We start from the raw sequence: 22,714 nt of genomic DNA on the forward strand, positions 1-22,714 counted from the left end.
CACCTTAACCTCTGGAGCCTCACCTTCCTCGGGTGTGAAATGGGGACAATAATGCAGATCTTACAGGTGGCTGAGAGAACGTACAAGAATGTCCGTCAAGCATTTTGCTCAGTGCCCAGCACAGGATAGACATCCAGTAAGTGTGAACTCCTGACAAGTTACTTTACGGAAGTCATCAGTGAAAACGCGTATAGCTCTCAAGGTTAACCGCTACGTGAAAATGCCTTCCTGTGGTCTCGACTGTACATGTGAACATTCAGTTTCCACCTCAAAGTTGAGGCTAGGGGCAGTTTCACCTTGAATAAAACCCAGTTCACTGAAAAGCATCCACTAGATTCTATTTTTTTTAAGGGAATGCAATTTTACTAAGTTTGTTTGCAAACATAAACTGTACTGTTTGTTTTAAACAAATGAAAGGCAGTTAAAAAAAAAAAAAAAAAAGGTGTTATCTGTTTTCGGTAAATGCATTTAAAGCACGGTGTGAGCTCTGTGTAACCGGAGTTTCTAACAGGCTGTAAAACACTGCCTTCAGAAGCCCTCTGCCCCCCACCTCTCCCCAGGGAACCTATAAATGCCGACAACTCATCAGGGAGCAGAGCCGAGCGCTGGCTGGGGGTCTGCGTCCCTGCGAAGCGGGCACCTGAGGCAGAAAACACCACCGTGTTCCCTCGGTTTCCTTATCTGCAAAATGACAGCGACCGTGTGGGTAACACCTTCTCCGGGACCACGGCTGTGGGCCAAAACCCTGACCGTTTTCATCAATTAAAGTCAAATTAGCTATACTAAACCCCAGCCCACCACAGGGACCCCAGGGACGTCCCCAGACTCTCACCTGTAGAAGCCCAGACACGCAGCCAAGAGCAGGAGCCCGCACAGCCAGGAGCTGGCACTCCTTCCCCAGAAGCCTGCGGAGAGGAAGCCTGGGTTATTCCGGGGCCAGTTCACCCGAATCACCTTGTTGGGGCCCACACTGGGCACTGGGCACTGGGCAGGGAGGGGCTTCTGTGGGCCCCAGCTGAAAGCCCTCTCCCTCTTGTGTGCCCTCAGGGAAGGAGGGTTACACCTCTCCTGGAGGCGTAACCCACTGAGACTTGCCCTGCAGCCCCTGGGCACCCGCCCTGGTGCCCCTCCTTGTTGACAAGCCCCCAGGGACGCAGGCCCACTCTTTACACTTCAGAGGCTGGGGCGCACCGCAGCCATTACCCCACAGGCACAGCGTGAAGGACAAGGCCCAGGAGGGCTGTGACAGACGACGGTGCACCAACCCTCTCACCGAGGGGACCCCACACCCCACGGGCACCTCGCAGCCCTAATGCCGTGGGGGCTCACAGCACAGCTACATACAATAATACATCATGGTGGGAGAGCCCACTACAGGGGTGCGGCACCCCGGGAAAGGGGCGCGTTGGAAGGAAGCCATACCGCGTGCATCAGTTAAATCTTAGCTGAAGGTGGTGGGTACAGCAGGACCCACCACTGATGAAGAGCCTCCTCCCCTGAGCCACCCACCGCTGGGTTTTACGACGCCCAAGCCCGATGTCCCGGCGGCGAGAACCTCATTGATCACAAATGTGTTGGGGGGTCCCAAGTGCTGGACTGAGAAAACAACCAAACAAACAAAACGTGCACATGTACACCTGGGTGCAGCCCAGACACTGTTACCAAAGAGTTTCACTGGGTCTAAGAGGGATACGTCCGTTTCCTCTGGGTGTGAAAATGTGAAAAGCCTATTTATTTATTCTAAGAGGGGGGAGCACGAGTAGGGGAGGGCAGACAGAGAGGGAGACAGAATCCCAAGTAGGCTCCAGGCTCTGAGCTGTCAGCCCAGAGCCGGACGTGGGGGCTGGAACTCACAAGCTGTGAGATCATGACCTGAGCTGAAGTCGATGCTTAACCGACTGAGCCACCCAGGTGCCCCTAAAGGCACAGTTTAAATATGTGTAGTTATATGTCAATTATCCTGGAGCTGGTTTTAAAAAAAAAAAAAAAAAAGCAAGCAAGCCACAGTGCGATACCATTTCCCACCACCAGAGGGCGATAACACACCGCGTCTGCCGGCTGCTCTCAAGGCAGGGTGTGTGGGGAGCCGGCAGGCAGGGACATCACCTGAGAAGGTGAAAATTGGTACTTGGGGATGCAAAAAAAAAAAAAAAAAAGGACAAAAAAAAACCACCACCTTAGACATTAATTATTTGTGGCCTTCCAAAGCTTAACTTTACCCGCCAAAATCTTACTCCTTTGTATTTTTCTCTTTAGGGACAATACATTTTTTTGTTTTTAAAGTAGGCCCTATGCCAAATGTGGGGCTTGAACTCATGACCCCGCGATCAAGAGTCACGTGCTCTGCTGACCCAGCCAGCCACGTGCCCCCTCTCTTTGGAGGCAATTTAAATTCAATTTTATTTCCCTCCTTATACTGCTATAACTGGGGAGGGGCGAGGTTCAGAAACACCACTGTACGGGGTGGGAAGGGGAGGGAGTCCATGGGAAGGGACTTCTGGCAGGCAATGTTTACCCAGAGTCAGACTCACTCAGCACGTGATCCGGCAAACCCACTTCTGGGGATCTCCACCACAGAGACACCTGCCCACGCGTAAAATGATTGTGAATCACGAAGGCTTTGTCTGTAACAGCAGGAGCCTGGAAAGGACCCCAGTGTCCATGGCTAGGGACTGAAGTCCACTTCTGCGTGACCAACAGAGGGGATGCTGTGCAGCTCTGAGAGAGAGTAGGGGCACGCTTAGCACAGGTTTAAAGCAAGGTACGCAACAGTGAAGACAATACTCCACCTTTTGTATGTTGTTCACGCTTCCCTAAAAAACCTAAAAGCCTGCGTGGGGAATGACTAAAAACGGTTACATACAGGGAGCAGGAGGCTGGCAGAGGGGCCAGCAAAGGTCAGGCACCAGTCACACTTCTCCATCATGTCCTGAGGGATCGTTTTTAGCTTTGAACCATGCAAGGCTACTGCCCGCTCCAAATGATAAAATTAGATAAACCCATAAATAAACCAGAATAAGACAGAGATGCTGCATTTTCAGTCTTGGAGAGGGTCAGGCCCTTTCTAAGTCTGGCCACAGATTTCTTCTTAATAGCCCTAAATGAAGACAAATAAATATGACCCGGTGAAAATAAAATTTTCATGCACAATTGAAAAGACGACCATAAACGCAAAGAAACATTTTTTTTTTTTAAAGTTTGGAACTCATATCATAAACCCCCAAGCCCTTTGATAATAGCTCCTAGGATTTAATAAATAAGAACAACTACTGAATTGGGTTTTTTTTTTTTAATTTTTTATCTTTAATCTCTAAACTCAATGTGGGACTCAAATTTACAACCCCCAGATCAAGAGTCACACGCTCCACGGACTGGACCAACCCAGCCAGGCACCCATGAACTGTTTTTTCTTTGGTTTGTTTTAATGTTTATTTATTTATTTTGAGGGGGGGGGAAGGAGGGGGGGGAGAGAGAGAGAAGGATGGAGGGAGGGAGAGAGAACCCCAAGCAAGCTCTGTGATGTCAACACAGAGCCCGGAATGGGGGTCAATCCACGAACGAACATGAGATCATGACCTGAGAGCTCCACCAACCAAGCCAGCCAGGCGCCCTGCCCACAAAGGGCAAAGGGTCTTGGGTGACAACTCAGGCCGCAGGCATTCGACCTCGCTACGGTGACCGCCGCGCAAGAAAGATTGAACCGAAGAGTCCAGATTTGCCCCATCAGGTGTGCCACGGGGCAGTGGCTGGGCTGACCCAGGTGAGCTGGGAGACCCCGCCCCAATCAGAGCAGGGCTTGGGCGAGAGGGATCCTGCACAGCACGGGGCACATATGGTGCGCGTGCGTCATGCATGTTCTCCCCGGACACTCCCTTCCTGGGGCCCTCTCAGTGCTCCCCTGCCCTGGAGAGAGTGAATCATCCTGTCTCCATACCCTCCGTCCCTCCTCCCCTTCTCTCCTCCCCCTCCCCAACCAGCCTTCACCCCAGCCACCCACTGGGACCCCTGCAGCCCTAACCCCGCACTCTCTCCTCCGCCCTCAGTCCACTTGCCCCATCAGTGTGGCTGAACTTTGCTCCCTCTGGTCTGTCTGCTGGTGACACCTGCCCAGCCACCTCTGTACCTCCTCCTGGGGGGTGGGGGGGCCACAGACACTGGAGGCTCCAGGCGTGGTCCCAGCCTTTCTTCTGCCCCCACCGTGCACCATGGGAGCATGAACTATGACATCTACCCTGCCACCCCCTCCAGTCATTCTCCAGCCTTTACCTTCTGTCGACCCCTGGACCTGGGGACCTAAGCACTCATGGACCCTCCCCACTGAAGGCACATCAGCCCTTTCACAGCCAAACAGGACCCTGGGTCCCCGTCACCCAGGCCCTCCGCGGGGCACACTTCCCGTGTCATGGCCAGGCACCAGAGCGCATGGACAGATCAGAGGCGTCTTCCCACCCCAACTCAACGCACCAGCACACCGTGTCAGTCACACCTTCAGAGTGTGGTCCTGGGTGCGGCTGCTGGGGGAGAGAGCTCGGCAATTCCTCAAAATGTACACAGAACTGCCGCGGGGTCCGGCAATCCCACTGCTGGGTCTGCACATGCTCATGGCGGCAGTGGTCCCAGAAAGTGGGAGTAACTCAAGTGTCCAACCACGAATGAAGGAATAAGGGAAGTGTGGTCTGTCCACACCGTGGAGGATCACTCAGCTCGTGCCTTCGTGGCCGTGGGATTCCGCTGCCTCCAGGAGCTGTCCTTCCCACCAGCCACCACCCACACAGGGTCTCTGCTCTGGGCATGGAGAGCAGACACACTTTAGAACCAGGGCACAAGTCAACAGTGGAGGCCCAGTGCACCCCTCCCAGCTAGCTGGGGACAGGGTTTCTTGAGGGAGCCCTGCTCGCAGTCTGGCTGCCTCTTATCAACAAAAGAATGTTGATGACCACACTGTTGTCTTTGCCTTCCTCTTCTGGAAAAACATGTGCCCTCCTGCCCAGGCTGAGCCCTGTCTCCCTAAGGGGCTGAAGAAGCCCCTTCCCACTCTGTGTCTCCTCCCAGGTGCCCCCAGGGTGCCCCCCGCCGCATCCCCCCACCCCAGCCAGGCCCAGTCCCAGGAGGCAAGACAGAATGGAGGGAGGAATCTAGGGCTGTGTCCTGATCTCCCTGGACCTTCCCAGCGTCTCTCCAGGGCCGCTTCCTCCTGCTCTCAGGGGAGACGGCTGAGCAGAGACCCGAGGGCCTTCCTAGAGGCCTCCGGGTCACCTACCTTTCTCCTCTGGTCGGAGAAGGGGAGACCGCAGGGCCTGGGGTTCGACCCCAGCTGTGGAGGGTACCTGGGAGATCTGGACCCACACAGCCCATTTTCACGTCCCAGCTTTGGGCACGTGCTTTGGACTGCCGTTCTGGAAGTTTCACTGAGGCCACACTGTGTGCCAGGCTCTTGCAAAGGGCCACAAATGAGAAGGTGAATAAACAATGCCAGGTCCCGGGCGTTAGGAGATGTGCACAAACCAGGATCACGTCCTCGCCATCCTGGTCACCGAGGACAGGCAGCAGGGCGCAGGGTGGCCCCGGCGGGAGCTCTGAGCTGGCGGGCCTGCCGTGCGGTTCACGTCAATGCCCCCGTGTCGGGGGCGGGGGGGTGGTGTCCGACAGCTCCCAATGCCCAGAGCTCTGCCTGCCCACAGGGCTAGGGTTTCTCCACCTACACTCAGCCACGGGGGCTGGGCCAGGGGCTGTAGTCCTGCTAACAAGTAAGAACCTGAGTTGCTGTGTTGAATTGTTTCCAGGCAGCTGCAGAGATGGTGGGGAGAGAGGGCCGAGGGCCGGACAGAAGCTTCCCTCTCTCGGCCAGACATGCAGAGACCACCCTGTGGGCAAATATGCAGCAGACCCCAGCATCCTGGCCAGGCTTGGGGTGGGGGCTGGGCCACGAAGGGGCCTTCCTCCTGGCTCTCCAGGCCCCTCCCCTCTCCCTTCTCTCCCTTCCTCTGTCCTTAAACCCCAGCCTCGTAGTGTGACCTTGGGCCAGCTACAGGCAGCATTAGTGATATCAGGGACCCAGCCTGCACCCACAGGAGGTGGCCCTCCCCTCAGCCTATTTCCTCTGTCCCTCCTTTTCTCTGTCTCCTTTGTCCTGGTCCCCCAGCAGGTGACCCGGCTCCCCTACCCCAAGCACTGGCTATGTCTGAGCTCTGAGCTCCTGAGAGTCTCCTACAGGCTTCGCGGCAGGAGGAAACCCCCTCATCGACCACCTGCTCCAGCCTCTGGGGCCTAGACTAGTAGAGAAAGGAGAGAGCCCAGGAGAGGGCACAGGGACAGGAGGGCTGGGCAGGGAGCTTTTCATGGCGAATCAAGAGATTTCCCCCAAGTCTGCCCTCCACACTAAGTGCTCTGGCCACATTCTGCTGCACTTTCCTGGGCGCCAGCATCATCCCTGCCCAAGACTACCCCCACGCCCGCACACATAAGCAAATGCAGCTCCCAGACCCTCCCTGCTCCCACGGCACCCAGCCGGCCCCCCCTACCCCCCCGCCGGCCCTCAGCCCGACCCGACCTCTGGCTCCAGGTGGCCGGAAGCCCAGCAGAGATGGGCAGAGCCCCATGTGGGTAACCGCTGCCCCGTCCAGGAGCCCTTACTCCTCTCCACTCACCTCTGGGGTCCATGGCTCCTCCGAGGACCCAAGGCCAGGTGGGTAGGAGGTGGAGGGCACCCTGGCAGAACCGCAAGCACAGCTCAGAACTCAGGCTCAGAGCCAGACCAACCCAGGTAACAGGTAACAAAGTCCGGCTCCTGCCTGGGCCCAACCCCACCCGTCCCTTCTGGGTGGGAGGAACCTGGCGGGGGTGGCCAGCTTAGGTCAGTCCCATGACAAACACCAGACTTTTCGGCCAGGTGCCCGTGGCCAATTCTCCCAACCTCACATCGCAGAGGGGCCCAGCTGGCAGTTTCCCTTGATCTCGGGGCCAAGCCCGCCTGCATTACGGCCTCCAAGCCCTGGGAGATTTGGCCCCTGCTCACGTCTCTAGCTCCCACTCCCCCTGCCCTCCCCGAGCTCTCGAGCTCTCGACCCTTCCTCACCTGTGCCCCATCGTGGGGAGCTGCTTTGCTCCTGGCGCATCGCCTGCCCGAGCTCCACGCAGCCCGGGGGCTCGGACACTCTCTGGGCCTTACTGTTTTCTCCAGAGGAAAGGTTGCAGAGATTTCAGACACCCTGGGATAAAGATGAGCTTCAGTGAAAGCCTCCGAGAGGGTGTCACCGGGGTGCAGGGACACCAGGGACACCACTCAGGGATTAAACGCAGCACGCTGCAGAGCGGGGAACAGGCAGAGGACCGCTGTCTCTGTGGCCCCGTCCTCCCGCTCCCGCTCTCCGTGCGGGCTCCCACCCGGCCCAGGGGGAGGGATGAGGGAAGCAGGCAGGGTAGGGTGGAGACACCACAACACCACTCCCAACCGGCCGGCCCCACAGCTCAGCGCCAGCCACTTCGGTCGGAAGGGAGGCCCTTGCCTCGAATCATCCCCAAGGCATGCCCCGGCCTGCATCCGGCTGAGGGCAGGGTTGCAGAGCTGGGCCCACGGGGGGCCCCCTGTCAGGGTCACGCAGCGGCAGAAGCTGAATGAGACGTCAGCTGTCACACCCACCTCGCTCTGTACACAAAACTTAACTCAAAATGGGCCAGTGGCCTAAACAGGAGCTTAAACCACGCAAAGAAAATTGTCTCACTCTTCACAACACATAAAATAATATTTTAAAACACAAATCGCATCTGATAAGGGTCTAACAGCCGGAACGTATAGAGGACTCTTACAACTCGACAAAAGACACCCGACTTCAAAACGGACGAGGGGCTCGGCTAGACACCTCTCCAAAGACGACACGCAAACGGCCAGCGGGCGCAAAGGTTCTCCACGCCACTGGCCCTCAAGGAGACGTGAGTCGGAGCCACGCCTACTGGAACGGCCAGAATCAAAAATCGAGAGAACAACACGTGTTGCTAAGGACAGGGGAAACTGGGGCCCCACACTCCGCAGGTGGGAACGGAAAACGGTGAAGCTGCCGTGGAAAACAGTCTGGCGGCTCCTCCAAAATGTAGCGCAGAACCACCGCGGACCCCGGCAGTCCCACGTCTCAGGTACAGACCCAAAGGGGCCGGAAACAGACATCGTGCCGCGTCCACATCCACACGCGTTCACAGCAGCGGATTGACAACAGCCCACCGGCGACCCATCGACGAGCAGAGCGTGGGCCGTCCGCACAACGGAGTATCACGCAGCCGTGAAAAGGAACGGCATCCTGACCGGCGCTACAGCGCAGGAATCGCCGAAACTTGTGGTCGGTGAAAGCCAGGAGACACAAAAGGCCGGAACTCTATAACCCCACCTCCGTGAAACGTCCGGAAGCGGTAGATCTGTGAAGATGACCACGGGCTGCCCTCCACGGGCGGGAGGGAGGAAGGGACAGGAGAGACTGCCCTGTGGGTCCCAGACTTCCTCTGGGGGCCGATGAGGAAGTTCTGAGGCCGGATGCAGAGGGTAGCGGCACCACGGTGTGAATGGACCAGATGCCCCTGGATCACACACTTTTGTTTTCGACGGGGGGTGGGCAGTGACTGAGGGCAGAGAGAGGGCAACAGAAAGAAGCAGAACTCCCTCAAGGCGGGGCTCGTGTTCACCTGATGCGGGACTTGAACTCACGAACCCTGAGATCCCGACCTGAGCCGAAGCCAGACGCTTAGCCGACTGAGCCACCCAGGCACCCTGAACTGTGCATTTTTAAATGATTTGTTTTGGGGCGCCTGGGTGGCTCAGTCAGTTAAGCGTCTGACTCTTGATCTCAGTTTGTGGGTTCGAGCCCTGTGTCAGGCTCTGTGCCGACATCATGGAGCCTGCCTGGGATTCTGTCTCTCTCTCCCTCTCTCTGCACCTCCCCAGTGCATATGCACGCAATCTCTCTCTCAATAAATAAGTAATAAACACGTGAAAAGATAAAATAAAATAATTCATTTTACATTGTATGAACTTCACCCTCATAATTTTAAGAATCTACTGTGTCGTATTTTCTGCCATTGGCTCACGACAAACAAAGGACACTTTCTGCCCCCGATTCAACCCCAGCTTCCCGGTCTCCCAGTTCCTGGTTGGGCGGTTCCCCACTTGTGCTGAGCCTAGGAGGGCTGGGCCTCTGATGGGTATGCGGGACCCAGACGTAGGCCTGGGCGACAACAGCGAGGCCTTGGGGGAGCCCAGCCTGAGGTGGGGGCCTGAGGACCACCGTGTGGCCCCGCGAGGCGGCAAGAACCGTGGTCCAGGCCAGGAGCAGCCGTGGAGCCCACGAAACGTTCCCGACTCCCAATGGGCCGAGGTCGGCAACGCAGACCAGCAGGTGGGGCAGAGCCGGGTCCACCGGGAATGAAGGAAGGAGTGTGGCCCACGGCCACCTGGCAGGGAGCCCTCCCCGATGGTTACAAGCACCTCCCTCACCCATCAGTCACAGTACAGTTTGTTTCCTCAAAACTTTCTTCCTGGTTCGAGAACCCCTCTCCCATCTTCGCCTGTCCTGCGGCCACCACTCCCCTAGCCTGGCCCTTAGTCTGGGCCGGTCTGTTCAGCCGCGCCTTTACTCAACAGGCCTTCTTGCCCCCCCCACCCCCGCCATCAGGCGCTCGCCCACACACCTCAGGACATGGGCTCCTGCCACACACTTGGTGGCTCCCCAGGGTTTGGGGACCAGCCCGCCCCCCGGCTCTCTCTCGCCCGTGGCCCTGAGTCTCACCAAACTCTGCCCGACCCCCAGATCTGCCTCAACACCCCTCCTCGGATCGGCCACAACAGCTATCTCTCCAGGCCTCTCCCTTGTGTACTGCTCCCCTGGTGGGGGGGGGGGGGGGTCTCTCCCAGCACCATGACCCTGTGTGCGGAGCCGTGCCTCAATCCCCCTGTAGTGCAGTGGGCGCTGCCCTCCTGAAACCCTCCCCACACCACCGGACAGAGCGTCCTGTCCCCTCCAGAATACGGGGACCGCGGGCAAAGATGAGACATCTTGGCATCGTGCCTCCGACAGGACCCGGTGTAGACTCGTTCACATACTCGGTGACTGTCGGTCACCTGCTGCACGCCCGGACACCAGGGGCTGGAGAGACTGGGGCCCCTCCTCACCACCACGCTCTGCGGGACCTTAAGTGCTGCCCCTCTGTCACTCTGATTTGAGCTCTGTGGCGTTTCACTACCAGTGTTACGCTCAATTAATAGAAGTAATTTAGAAGCAGTATTTTTTCGATTCTCTGAACGGTTTAAACGGAACTAAAACGACTCCACGGAAGTTCTGCACTGATTTTTTTCTGTTTGTTTGTCTACAACAGGGACAAACTTCTTTGGAAGGTTTCTCCATTTCCTTTATGAAAATCAGTCTGCTTTAACCTTCTGCCTCTTCCCAAATCAGCTTTGCCAAATTATATTTCCTAGGAAACGATCTGTTTTGTTCAGATTTTCAAGTCTATTGGCATAGAGTTAGGCAAAGTACCTTTAAAAAAAAAAAAATTATTGTGAGAGACAGCGCATGCACAAGCAGAGAGGGAGAGAGAGAGAATCCCAAGCAGGCTCCACGCTGTCAGCACAGAGCCTGATGCTGGGCTCAAACTCACACACTGTGAGATCATGACCTGAGCCAAAATCAAGAGGCGGACGCCTAACTGACTTGAGCCGTCGAGGTGCTCCCTGATCACGGGCTTTAAAGTCTCTCCTCTACCCTTGCCTGCTTCCCCTTTTTCATTTCTTATTTTGCATTTTTTCTCCTTGTTCCTCTTTTCCTTCTTCCTCTGCTAATAGTTGATAGTAATGATGTCTGACTCATATTTCCTTTTATCCGTATAGAGTCATTTTGTCTCCGTCATTGTTGATCAGGATATCTAATTTACTTACTCGTATTTATTTCTTTCTCTAAGTAATTACATCAGCTCATTTCTCTCAGCACTGCGCCAGCTGCAGCCTGCCATGCTGATGCCCCCGTCCCCTTGCTTTCTTCCCAGGAGTTGAGAGATTTTTAAGAAATTATTGGAAGGGTAGTAACTTTTTATTGTATGATTATTACTTGCTATAATTTGAGAAGGTTAATGTTGCCTGCGGTGCTTTAGTTTATGAAGATTTATTTTACAGTGAATTAATGTTCGTGGACATCTGTCATTGTGACCGTCCCTGGAGTCTTTGAAAAGTTGTATTTTCCACTCTCAGTACACACACCAGACCTGAATGGGTATCGTGTTCCTTCAGCGTTCTGTGTCTCCCCTTCATTGTGCAGGTTAACGACGTGTCATTAGGTGGACAAATAGTCTCATTGACTGTATCTTTGTTGAGAACGTGCTTGTTGTCATAACTTTGCTTGTCATAACTTTGCATCACGTGCTTGTTGTCGTGTCCCTGAAGTCAGGGACGACAAGAACCGCCAGCACGTGACCTGGGCCTTCTCTTTCTTTGCATTCACGCCAATTCCTTGCAAACCTTTTGTCAGTGAGCCGATGTGCATCACATCTTCGTAAAGTGTATTTCTTATCCACATCACGGAGTTTGGGCTGGCTTTGTGGTCCGAGTGGAAACTCTGCCCCTTTGATAAGGGAGCTGGGGCGATGTTTACTCTTGGTCCCGTTAAGTTCTTTGAATTTGTTTTGCTCTTTATAGCTTTGAAAGACCTTTCACTTTGGTTGGTTTCCTTTGATGTGTTTTTTCAATACTTTGGGATTTCTCTTTGCACCTTAACGCCTTGTCCCGTTTCACTTCCTTGTCTTTTGTTATGCTTCCTGGTGTGTGAAATTTTAAGTGTTTATTCTTCGTATGTTCCTTCTAATTTTACTTCCATGATGACTTATTTTTCTTCCACTTTTTCTCCGAGCTTGTCTGATGTTTAAAGTCACTTCTAGGGGCGCCTGGGTGGCGCAGTCGGTTAAGCGTCCGACTTCAGCCAGGTCACGATCTCGCGGTCCGGGAGTTCAAGCCCCGCGTCGGGCTCTGGGCTGATGGCTCAGAGCCTGGAGCCTGTTTCCGATTCTGTGTCTCCCTCTCTCTCTGCCCCTCCCCCGTTCATGCTCTGTCTCTCTCTGTCCCAAAAATAAATAAACGTTGAAAAAAAAAAAAATTTAAAGTCACTTCTATGTGCAGCATGGGGCTTGAACCCACACCCCAAGATCAGGAGTCGCACACTCCACCGACTAAGCCAGCCGGGTACCCTTTCATAGTTTTCAATCCTTCTGCTGACTCACCATCAACTCCATAAGGTCATTTTTCTACTTTGGGCATTCTTTCATAGAGGCGATTGCTTTTTTTCTTTGCTTTCTTGTATTGTGTGATATTATTACAGACCTCACGCTAATTCCCATTTTGAAACGCATTTAAGAACAGGGATCTTCCTGGGGCGCCCGGGTGGCTCAGTCGGTTAAGCTTCCGACTCCAGCTCTGGTCATGATCTCACGGTTTGTGGGTTCGAGCCCCACATCGGGCTCTGTGCTGACAGCTCAGAGCCTGTAGCCCGTTTCGGCTTCTGTGTCTCCCCCTCTCTCTGCCCCTCCCCTGCTTGTGCTCCCTCTCTCTCAAAAATACGTATTAAAAAAATTTTTTTAGGGGCGCCTGGGTGGCGCAGTCGGTTAAGCGTCCGACTTCAGCCAGGTCACGATCTCGCGGTCCGTGAGTTCGAGCCCCGCGTCAGGCTATGGGCTGATGGCTCAGAGCCTGGAGCCTGTTTCCGATTCTGTGTCTCCCTCTCTCTCTGACCCTCCCCCGTTCATGCTGTGTCTCTCTCTGTCCCAAAAATAAATAAACGTTGAAAAAAAAAAAAATTAAGTTTAAAAAAAATTTTTAACAACCCAAAAAACAAAACTTCCTGGCTCTTCCCCCGGGCACCAGGTGGGCTGCGTTTCTGTCCCCACTGGAAGTTATGTGCAGCCACGTGATGTGACCAGTGGCGTGTGAGAACACGTGGCACTTCCAGACAAAAGCTTTCGGATCCAATGTTTGGTCGGCATGTTTTCTCAACCGATAACCTTTACCATCAAGAGCGGTTTCAACTTCACTTCTTTCAAAACTGCAAGGAGCCAGAGTCCTCATCCCCAAGACCACCTCGCCGCCTGGTATCTAGACCTACAAGCAGAGTCGGACCCCAACAGGCTCCAAGCACCCAGTTACGAGGCCAAAGTAGGAAGGTTCAATTCACTAAATGGACAGAGACATTTGCTGTTTTGTATTGGAGAAAATCCAGGGGAACGTCTCAGAACATCTGGGCAGTGCTTGGCCAGGAAGGAGGGCTGCTGTAGCCGTGCACCAAAGAAAACCTTCCCAGACACTTGGACTGAGCAGCCATGCCGGGCTGCCTCGGCCAGTGAAACAGCAGCAGCAGCAGCGAACTGCACGTAGCTTTTCTTTTCTATTTTATCAGATATAGTTATTAAAGAGTTCAAAGTATGAGTGAGGAAACAAAGGATCTACTGGCGGTTCTGTGAAAACACCCAGGAGCGCATGCAGCTCTGAGGAGTGCCAGGAAGTTCCAGCCGATTTTGTATCTCTCCTCTGGGGGATCAAGGCTCCAAACTCAAGCGATCACGTTCCAGAGCCTGGAGACCAGAACGTTGCTGGCGTTTCGGCAACTGCCTCGTTCACCCCGCAGGACTCACAACGTGCTCTCTAGAAACAACTCCCCGGGATGTAATCTCAGATTGGCTTCCGTTTGGCATCAAGAGTCCACAGGCTAGCTAGGGAACTAGGAAGGATTCGGTGACTTCCTCTGTTGCGCAGCCAAAACCTGGAGTCCCCTGAAGCGCACGCTAAGGTAAGTGGGGCTTCTGGAAATTCCCTGGAATAAGAGGAAGGCCAGACGCCCCAGTGGAGACGCAGGCTTGCTGGAAGGGCCTTACTGACCGTGTTACCTGCTCATCTGCCCAACAGGTTGCCTGGGAAGGATCCAAGAGGCACACCTTTGCCACATGCGAGTTCAGGCATCTTGGAGAAGCAGCACACAGCAGCTCTTCTCCAAAGCTGGAGTGCTGGGATGAAACCGTAACTGAGCTCAGGGCCGACGCAGGTGTCAGGACCCGACCGCAGGAAACACACAGCACCTTTCTTTCCATAGGCCACGTATGCAAGGCTCCCGTGACTGGTGCAGTGAACTGGATGAGCTGACTCACCAGGGTCTAGAGACAGCTCTCTCTGCACGCCCCACCCCCACCAGATCTGATGAACAGAAGCCTCACCTGAGCTGCCTGATTGGTCCCAGCCACTCACTGAATTTCTCAATGTCCATCAGCTCAAGTCCTAGGGCCCCTGGACAGGAGGGAAAGCAGGCTGTGCTCCTTCCCGGACTCACCCAAAGGGCCAGTGGAGAAAGGAGACTAGTGCTGAGCTTAAAAATAAAACCACCAGGGGCACCTGGGTGGCTCAGCCCGTTAGGCAGCCACTTCGGTTCAGGTCGTGATCCCACGGTTCGTGGGTTTGAGCCCAGCGTCAGGCTGTGTGCTGACAACTCAGAGCCTGGAGCCTGCTTTGGATTCTGTGTCTCCCTCTTCTCTCTGCCCCTCCCCTGCTCACACAGTCTGTCTCAAAAACAAACATTAAAAATAATAATAATGCAATTACCAGTTACCTTACCAGCAAAACGTGTTTATTTAGGAATAGCAGAGAACTGCAACCCGGGACATGCAAACTAGGGCAAAACCACAGGCAAATCCAACAAAGAGGGAATTATTTTACGAGGAGGACGCTGGGAAGGGCTGTCCTGACCCAGAGACTCACAGCGCAGGGGCGAGGGCCATTCCTTGCTGGCCGGGTCGCTGGGTGTCTCACAGGAGGTACAGCGTCCTTCCCTGTTGAGCCTGTGATCACGACGCTTTCCTGTCGAGGACGCTTCTGCTGGGTCGGTGACACTTCCTCCCACGATGGACGCAAGTCGGCACAGCGCACGAGTGCTCCTCTCTCCGGCCTCCCGACTGCATTTCAGTGAGCTTTCTCCCTTCACTCCTTTTCCCACCGCCATGGCCTTCGGGACAGTTGGAACCACTGTTCCGGGCAGGTGTTCTGCTTGGGGCAACCTTCATCCAATCCCCTCCACCCCGGGAGGGGGAACTTCCGCCATCTGGCTCTGGAAACGTTCTGACATTAGGCCCTTAAAGATTTCTCCCACCACACTGCACTGTCTTCCCACACTGGAGGTGACGACACCCAACAGAGGTCTATCGGGCCTCCCAGACTCGTCCTGGGAGTTTCCCTTGGCCACATCCCACTGCCCACTATTGTCCCTGGAGGAGTTGCTCCTGCTGCCGCCTGCCGCAGGACACGCTCTCAGCACGGACACCTGGGAGTCAGGCTCCGCCTCCCACAACCACCCACAGGTAAACTCGAGAGTGTGTTTTTAAAATTCCAAACGTGAAACTCTGACCACCTCTTGACTTTGACGATGAAACCCTGCTGTGGCCAGACACCACACCTGGTCTGACTCCTTGAAACGAAAACGTCCTTTATGGACCAGATGCTCAGTTCTCATTGCTGCTTCAGAGACGCGCAAAGCGTGTGTTTCCAGACACACCGTTCTGTGTTGCCAGATCGAGCTCGTGACTCTCCTCAGACCTTCTCAACCACCAGAGTTCTGCCTGATGTCTCCAGGCCTAGGAAAGGAATCAGAAATCTCCCGCTCTGGGCAGACTCAAGGCTCCAGTCCCGGGGTCGTCAGAGCCGCTCTGCCTGCTGGGAGCACAGAACCCCTCCACCGGGGGGAGGGGGCGGGCGTTCTTTACTCCTCACGGTGCCGTTCGTTCTCAAGTCAGCTTTGTCCACTTTGGCCACACCAGCCTTTCCGTTATAGTCCGCTGGGTATGTTTTAAGTTTACTTATTGTGAGAGAGAGACAGACAGACACACAGACACAGCACAAACAGGGGAGGAAAAGAGAGACAAAATCCAAGGAAGGCTCCACACTGCCAGCGTGGAGCCTCCCCTGGGGCTAGAACTCGTGAACCAGGAGACACAACCTGAGCCGCAATCAGGAGTTGGACGCTTAGCTCAGTCATTAGCTACCGAGGTGGCCTTCTGCAGTCTTGTTTCTTTAGTGAACCCGAGTCAAAACGATTCTATTAACAGCTTTACCCAAACAGAACCTATGTGCCATGAGCCGCCCCCCCCCCCCCTGCCCCCGGGGTTTTGCACATCTGTGCCCCTTCTGCCCCCCTGCAGGTCTGCGTGGAGTCCCGCTGCCATACTGGGCATCTTTTGTTTCCCTCGCTGAGTCTGAGCTTCGGTTTTTCCTTTGTCTCCCCCTTTCTTTCCAGCCTAGTACACACGGTGCAGATCTAGCAGGCACCCTGAGACTTTGAACGCGTGTTCACCTAAGTGCTACCTTTTGTTCCTCCTACAAATAAACCCCAGGCAACCCCCTTCCGGCCACACCCAGGTCGGCTCACCCTCACCGGAGACTCCACCTCTGGCTCGGTCTACAGAGATCCCTCCCTTCCAGGCGAGTTCCGCACGGACACGGGCAGTCCCAAAGGCCATTCCCGCCCTGCTCGTGTAAACTGGGAGGAGAAGAAGGGGCCAGGGAGGTCCCCCCCTGCACCCCCACCCTGCACACTTCCAGGGAGCTGTCTGGCCTCCCAAGAGAAGGCGGGAACCCAGACCCGGTCACTCCTTACGGGGGTCCTAAAGACGTGGACCTCCATTCCGGACACCGTCCCTTCCACACGCGAGCTGAGCCCACGGAGCCCGCGTGCCCAGGGGCCCAGACAGCGCGGACCGAGCCCCGGCCGGCGTCACCCCAGCCCCCGGTCAGGGATGCGGCCTGGGTCCTCACGCCAGGCCAGCCCGCTCCAGGTCCTGGGGCAGGATGCGGCCCTTCCTGCGAGCCCTGTCCAGACGCCGCTCGGCCCGGGCCGCCTTCTTCCTGCGCAGATTCTGTCGCCGCTTGTCCTGCCGCTGCTGCATTTTCTCGACCACGTGGGCCGTGCGTTTCTCCCACCTGCGCTTCCGCTGCGCCCGCCGCTTCTCCTTGCGCTTCAGGGCCTCCTGCAGCAGGCGCTCGTCGTCCCTGATCCGCACGCCCTCGGCCTTGTACAGCAGGTTGGTCCACCGCGTCTTGGTCTCCAGCTCCCGCGCCTTCCCCTCGTCCTGGTCCCGCAGCTCGGCCAGCCGACCCCGCCGTGCCCGCAGGCGCTCCAGCAGCTGCCGGTAGTTCTTCCCCGTCAGCGGCGTCAGCTTCCCCTTCAGCTTCTGCCTCTTCTCCTTCCGGCGCTGGGCCTTGCTGGCCGGCTCCCCCGCACTCACCTCCACCTTGCGGGCGGCAACCCCAGTGAACTCCAGCCTCAAGGCGCGCCTCTCCCGTGAGCCCCCAGGAGCGCCCCCGGGGGCAGGCACTGCCGCCACCCGCCTCCGCGAACGGGCGGCCTCGGGACACGGGCCACGTGGCCAGCCGGGGACACAGCCGGGGTCCCCGCGCCTGCACGGCCGCACCTGCCTCTCACCTTATTGAAGAGCAGCCCCAGCTGTGCCTCCTCTCGGGGTGGCTCGCGGGGTGCCTCGCGGGGCGGCTCCACAGCCTCCGTGGCCTTTGCCACCTTCTCCTTCGCCCTCAGTTCCTTCCGCTTCCTCTTCTTGCGGTCCCGCTCCTGCTTCCTCCGGCGTCTTTTCTCCAGAGCCGCGGGAGACGGCTCCGAGGTGCTGCCCTGGAGGAAGAGGAGAGTCAGGGCTCCCTCACGAGGGCCTCCCAATTTCGGGGCCCCCGGTCTGGGATGTGGAATCAGGGCAGGAAAGCGGGTGAGGAAACGCTTGTGCAAGACAAAGTGCTCAGTGTTCCCCCGGGAGACGACCCGTCACCCGGAATCCAAGGGACCCCAAAAAGGACACGAGGACCCCCAGGTAAGAACCATGGCTTCCGGTTCCCAGACACGGACGTTGCACCAGGGCCCTTTACAAATAATTCGACATAGATGTGTCCTCCATCGTTTTGCGGACGAGAACACGCCTAGCCAAGGACACCATCTGGAACTCGGCATCAGATCAGGACGCTCAATGCCCATGCAGACTATGGCGCTGTTCTGCCAGTGACTCACCTGACCTCTGCTCTCACAGATGGCCTTTTCCGTCTGGAGGCCAAAAAGAGAACTCTACCAGACTGACCCAGACCTGCATGCAGGAAGGCCAGGCCGGAGCTCAGGCTGCTCCTTAGGAACGATCCCCAGGCTTGTCCCAGGGCACTGCACAAAGAAGCTGGGGGACTGTCCCACACAGCAAGAGGCCCAGGGTACGTCCCCAGGGAAAGGGCAGGTGGTGGCTAAGTGAAAAGATTATGTCACTCAGCACAAAAAACCCAGGAGGGTTAGGTCTGGTGCTTCCTGTGGCGGTCACCTCATCGCAGACCCTCGCCACCTCACAGAGCTATCGTGATGTCAAGAGGACAAAGTGCTGCCCGGTGTCATGTCCAACAAAGGCAGCTTCCTTTGACAGACTGAGCCTCTCTCCGAGGGCACAGGGGACCCACAGCACAGACTCTACGAAGCAGGTTACTGTGGGAACTGAGTCTCCCCAAGATGCCGGACACTACACCTGATCTCTTGCCAACCAAAACTGCCATGGTCCTGGCAAGACCTGCTGCAGGGGTGGGAACAGCGGCTGCCCCCAGTGGCTGGCAGAACCGAGGACCAAGCCCACAAAGGGCACCAAGGTACTTTCTCCTCCACGCAGAGCAGGAAAACCACTGCAGAAAACCACACTGCTTCCTACACCCCAGCAGCCTCCCCAGCTCACCTGGCCCCGGGCCTCCTGTATTTTCTCACGTAGCCGCTGCCGCAGAACATCCAGGGCAAACAAAGAATCGGACTCTGTGACCTCGACGTCTGTGAGGAAAGAAGTGGGGAGCTAAGAGAAAACCCCCTGCCTGACCTTCCCGTCCCTTTTCCCGAGGTCCAGCTTCAAAGCCTGAAACCCCACACACTGTCTCACTCCCCAAGTGGCCACTCGTCGACCTGCAGGACAGTTCTAGTAAGTACTACTCTCCACTCCCCAAGCTGGACTGGCCCCCAGAACAGAACACCCCCGTGAGGTAAGACAAAATGCTTCTGATGGGTCAAGACAAACCCATCTCTCATTTCTTCCAATTTCTGCAGGCGGGGCTTCCCCACCTCTCCCAACAGGTCAGCTCTCGTGATGCCACTCTGGACACCTGCAGGCAGTGAGAGCCTCCTCGGGGCAAGGTCCTCAGGGGAACATGACCCTGCCCCTCACCAGACCCCAATGCCAAATGGCCTAGAACCACTATGTATTCCCTGGGATCTGTCCCTTGAAAACCTGCTCTCTAGAAAGTCTCAAAACACCCCAAAAATGTGCGTGACACCATGTTTTCTCATGTCCACAGAGGGCCATGTTTTCAAGTGATCTCAGTCAGCCCTGCCCCACATCTCCACCTGCAGGAGATCCTGTGGAGGTGAAGGCCTCTTCCTCCGTGGCTGCTGCTGGGTTTCTGGCCTTGGAAGCTGCTGGAGACTTCTCCCCTAGGGGTTGGGCTTTTGGCTCCACAGCCTTCTCCTCCCTCTCCCAGGATTTCTTCTGCGCTTTCTTCCTCTTCTTTTTTGGGGGCCCAGAAGCTTCTGAGCCTCGAGTTTTGTTGGCTGAAATACAAAATCATAAAGGGCTGAAGTCTTGACCTTTGTGACCCATCCAACCTGCATGAAAGTTTTGCAAAGCCTTTGATCCCAGAATACTGTAGGCGAATCAGGACGGAGCATGCAGAGACCCCTGTCCTTTTGTAAAGCTCAGAGCCACCCACAAACCCGAGAAAGGAGACTGGCCGCAGGTGGTAAAACCCTGCAATGCATCCACACTTGACCCAGCAGTCTGCTTATGAGAATCCATCCCGGTTACGCACCAAGATTTGACCTCAAAAATGTTCATCGCAGGGAAAAACTAGAAAAACCTGAATACCCACCTACAAGCACAAGGTAAGCCACCTATCACATTACAAAGCACTACCTAACCGTCAGAAACGAGAACACAGGCTTTTGTTTTTTTAAGGGAACAAAAAATATTTACGCTTAAGCTAACAAAAAGAGTACATTGAGTACGAAACGAGACTTTTTAAAACGCTGAGACACACTCACGGAAGGAAAACTAATCTTTTAACGTATAAAGTTACAACCCAGCGCTAAGAAACCTCAATTTTCCTAACTTTCGGCAATGAGTAACTTTGCCTCACATAAAGACAAAAGGCCGTTCTCCGTCTAGCTGCCTGTCAGACGCTGATGCTCTCTGCCCCTTCGGGTCCAGGCAGCACTCACAAGTGCCAACCTCTGTCTCACCTGCTTGTGTACGGACTTCCCGGTAAACCCCACTGGTAGGAGCCGTCCCGTTCCCGCCCTCTCCCTACCTTCACTATCCCATCGGGTCACCTCCTGCAAGCCCCGCAGGGGCCTCCGGCCCGGTGGGTTCCCTGGCACCCCTGAGCTGATGCCCAAAAGCAGGGAAACAGTGACAACTGTACATAACCCTTAAGAGTCTTTCCACCATCTTACGGGCTTGTTTCACGCACCCACGTGTCTCACCCACACGCAGGCTGCGCGGGGCGGCGCAGGGGCGTACCCCACCCCCAGCCCTGCCAGGCCCGACCCCGGCTGCGCTGTACCGGACTTGCGTTTCTGCGGCTCCGGGCTGGGCTGGGAGCAGATTTTCCTGGCCAGGCCCTGCAGGTAGGCGTCCTTGGCGAGCAGAGAGGTCATGGTCGCGGGTTCTGGGACTCTCCTGGGAGACACAACACACGACCCCCTCGCCACGCCACCCTCACCACGCTGCCGGACCGCCCTCGCCGGAAGCCGCGCGTGCGCGGGCGCCGCCAGCCGAGCGCCGAGCCGCCAGCGCGCGGTGCTCGACTAGCCAGGCCTGGCTCCGCCGGAAGAGACGCGCGGGGCGGGGCGCAAAGCATTGTGGGTCCTGGGCTTCCGTGGCCCCCGGCCTCTTCCCTCGGGCGGGGATGGCGACGGTGCCGTGACTTTCCGGCCGCCGCGCCCCACCCCCGGCACGGTGCCGCGTACACAGTGGGCGCTCATTACCCGGGGGCGACGGGACCGATCGGCCGTGGTTCAGCTCTCTGGGGACCCAGATCCGAAGCGGGACCCGGCGAGAGCGGGTCCGCTCGAAAGCACCGCGCGCCCAGCAGGTGCCGGGCGGGCTGCAAGGGCGGGAGATGTCAGCGCTGAGAAGACACGCAGCGGCGTCCTCGGCGGGTCTGCGTGTGTGTGGCCACCGGCAACACGTAAGGCAAGCGCAGGACGAGTCGGGTAACGGGGAGTGCCAAGGAGAAAGGTCCGGGAGGAAGGGATGTGAGGTGTCGGGAGGGAGGATGCTGGGGCGCTCGAGGAAGACCCACTGGGGTCTTTGCTCTGGACAGTGCAACCACAGGCTAAGATTTAGGACAAGGCTTATCCCTTAACTCACGAGGGAAGGGAGGGGAGTGTTCAGCCTGAGGTTGGAGACCACCGCACCCCTGTTCCTCAATTCATGGCAGTGACAGGCTTTGTCACGACACCCAGCCCTTGAAGGGCTGCCTTGGGGTGAGTAGGGGAGGCCTTATTCCTCAAGGGAGGGAGGGGGCAGGGACTTGGATTTATAAACTACAATTTCAAAAGCTATTTGAAAAGGTTTCTGACGAAGCAGTAAGAATGTAACTTTCTGCCCGTGATCTCTGCTATGAGGTGACGTTTTGAGGAGAGGATGGCTTCGTTGTCCCCCACGGTAGATTTCCAGGACACTCACTGAGCCATAAACGTGTCCTTCCTGGCACCGTCCGTTTTCACCATCAAAGCCAGAGGCGCAGAGGAACAGGGATGTGGGAGGGGAGGGGATGATGTGTCCTCTTCCAGTCCACACGGCCAGTCTGGGGTTCTCCGTCCCGTGTGACCATCTCCAGGGGGATCTTTGAGGCTTTGCTGAGGTCCTGTCTGGGTGGGAGGTGGTTGATGGCAGCAGCGTTGCCAAAGGGCCGGGAGAAGAGTTGAGTTCTGAGTGCAAATCTTGACTCATGGGCCTTATTCATCTGTGAGTTTTCTGGAGGGTTTGACCAGCGGATCCTACCTCCTCCCTGAACACCTACTCTCCTCCTTGGGTCTCATTTCCTTTTTCTGTTAACTCTTACTGTGCAGTGACTCCCTTCAGAGCTCGTGACTCGGTGCTGCTGACTCCCCTGAACTCCAGGCCCACATTTGGACACGAGACAGATCGTCGTGGGTATGTACAGAACAGGGGTCCTGGCCTCCCCCGACCCCAGCTCCCCTCACTGCCTGCCTTCTGCCTCAGTTAAGGCCACTCCATGCTTCCAGGCACAGAAGTCAGACCTTGAAGCCACCCTGCCTCCTCATTCCCTACATCTGGTCCTTGAGCGAATTCTGTTGGCTTTCCCTTCAAAGTATATCCGGAACTGTGTTTGACTTGTTCCAGACTGCCACTCTGATCCTGCTCTAGATTTCAAAAGGCTGTAAGAAATAGTAACTAACTGCAACGCGAAACGAAAATAGATGTAAAAAGATGTTTGGAGGGACTCCTGTGTGGCTCAGTCGGTGAAGCGGCCGACTTCGGCTCAGATCATGATCTTGCGGTTTGTGAGTTTGAGCGCAGAGCCCATTTTGGATCCTCTGTCGAACCCTCCCCACTTGCTCTTTCAAAAATAAACATTTAGAGAACAACAGGGGAAGTTAGAATGTGTCATGAGGCACAT

At 56.1% G+C, this 22,714-nt stretch overlaps 2 protein-coding genes and 1 long non-coding RNA gene across 8 annotated transcripts in view; 1 reads left to right on the plus strand and 2 right to left on the minus strand.

Moving 5' to 3' along the window:
* The window catches only part of LOC123592434 (histo-blood group ABO system transferase 2-like), a 36,693-nt gene extending 29,032 nt beyond the window's left edge, over positions 1–7,661 (minus strand). For all 3 annotated transcript variants that reach the window (XR_006709771.1, XR_006709772.1, XM_045467428.1), the window contains exons 1-2: positions 7,076–7,661; positions 833–905 (exon numbers count right to left, since the gene is read on the minus strand). Coding sequence is in view for 1 of the 3 variants with exons in the window: in XM_045467428.1 (XP_045323384.1) it covers positions 833–905; positions 7,076–7,115 (113 nt within the window). In the remaining 2 variants the exon portion in view is untranslated. The remainder of the gene's footprint in view (positions 1–832; positions 906–7,075) is intronic.
* Positions 7,662–14,611: 6,950 nt separating this feature from the next.
* On the minus strand, positions 14,612–20,826 carry SURF6 (surfeit 6). 3 transcript variants are annotated; one of them, XR_006709773.1, is made up of 6 exons: positions 20,397–20,618; positions 19,416–19,619; positions 18,760–18,848; positions 17,478–17,678; positions 16,653–17,286; positions 14,612–15,854 (listed from the first exon to the last, which is right to left on the minus strand). XR_006709773.1 is itself a non-coding variant. In XM_045467430.1 (5 exons), exons 1-5 carry the CDS (start codon positions 20,721–20,723, stop codon positions 16,807–16,809), a joined length of 1,068 nt encoding a protein of 355 aa, XP_045323386.1. In that variant the 5' UTR covers positions 20,724–20,826; the 3' UTR covers positions 14,612–16,806. The 3 variants fall into 3 exon arrangements, 2 of the variants coding, with proteins under 2 accessions (XP_045323386.1, XP_045323385.1); XM_045467430.1 differs by lacking the exon at positions 20,397–20,618 and adding an exon at positions 20,630–20,826 and having other exon boundaries at positions 14,612–17,286; XM_045467429.1 differs by having other exon boundaries at positions 14,612–17,286.
* LOC123592443 lies at positions 20,822–22,531 on the plus strand. Of its 2 annotated transcripts, XR_006709776.1 has the most exons (3): positions 20,924–21,256; positions 22,143–22,227; positions 22,320–22,531. It is a non-coding gene; the product is annotated as an uncharacterized LOC123592443 (long non-coding RNA). The 2 variants fall into 2 exon arrangements; XR_006709775.1 differs by having other exon boundaries at positions 20,822–21,256; positions 22,143–22,531.
* The last annotated feature ends 183 nt before the right edge of the window (positions 22,532–22,714 follow it).

This window comes from Leopardus geoffroyi, chromosome D4 (assembly GCF_018350155.1).
Source record: "Leopardus geoffroyi isolate Oge1 chromosome D4, O.geoffroyi_Oge1_pat1.0, whole genome shotgun sequence".
NCBI lineage: Eukaryota > Metazoa > Chordata > Mammalia > Carnivora > Felidae > Leopardus > Leopardus geoffroyi.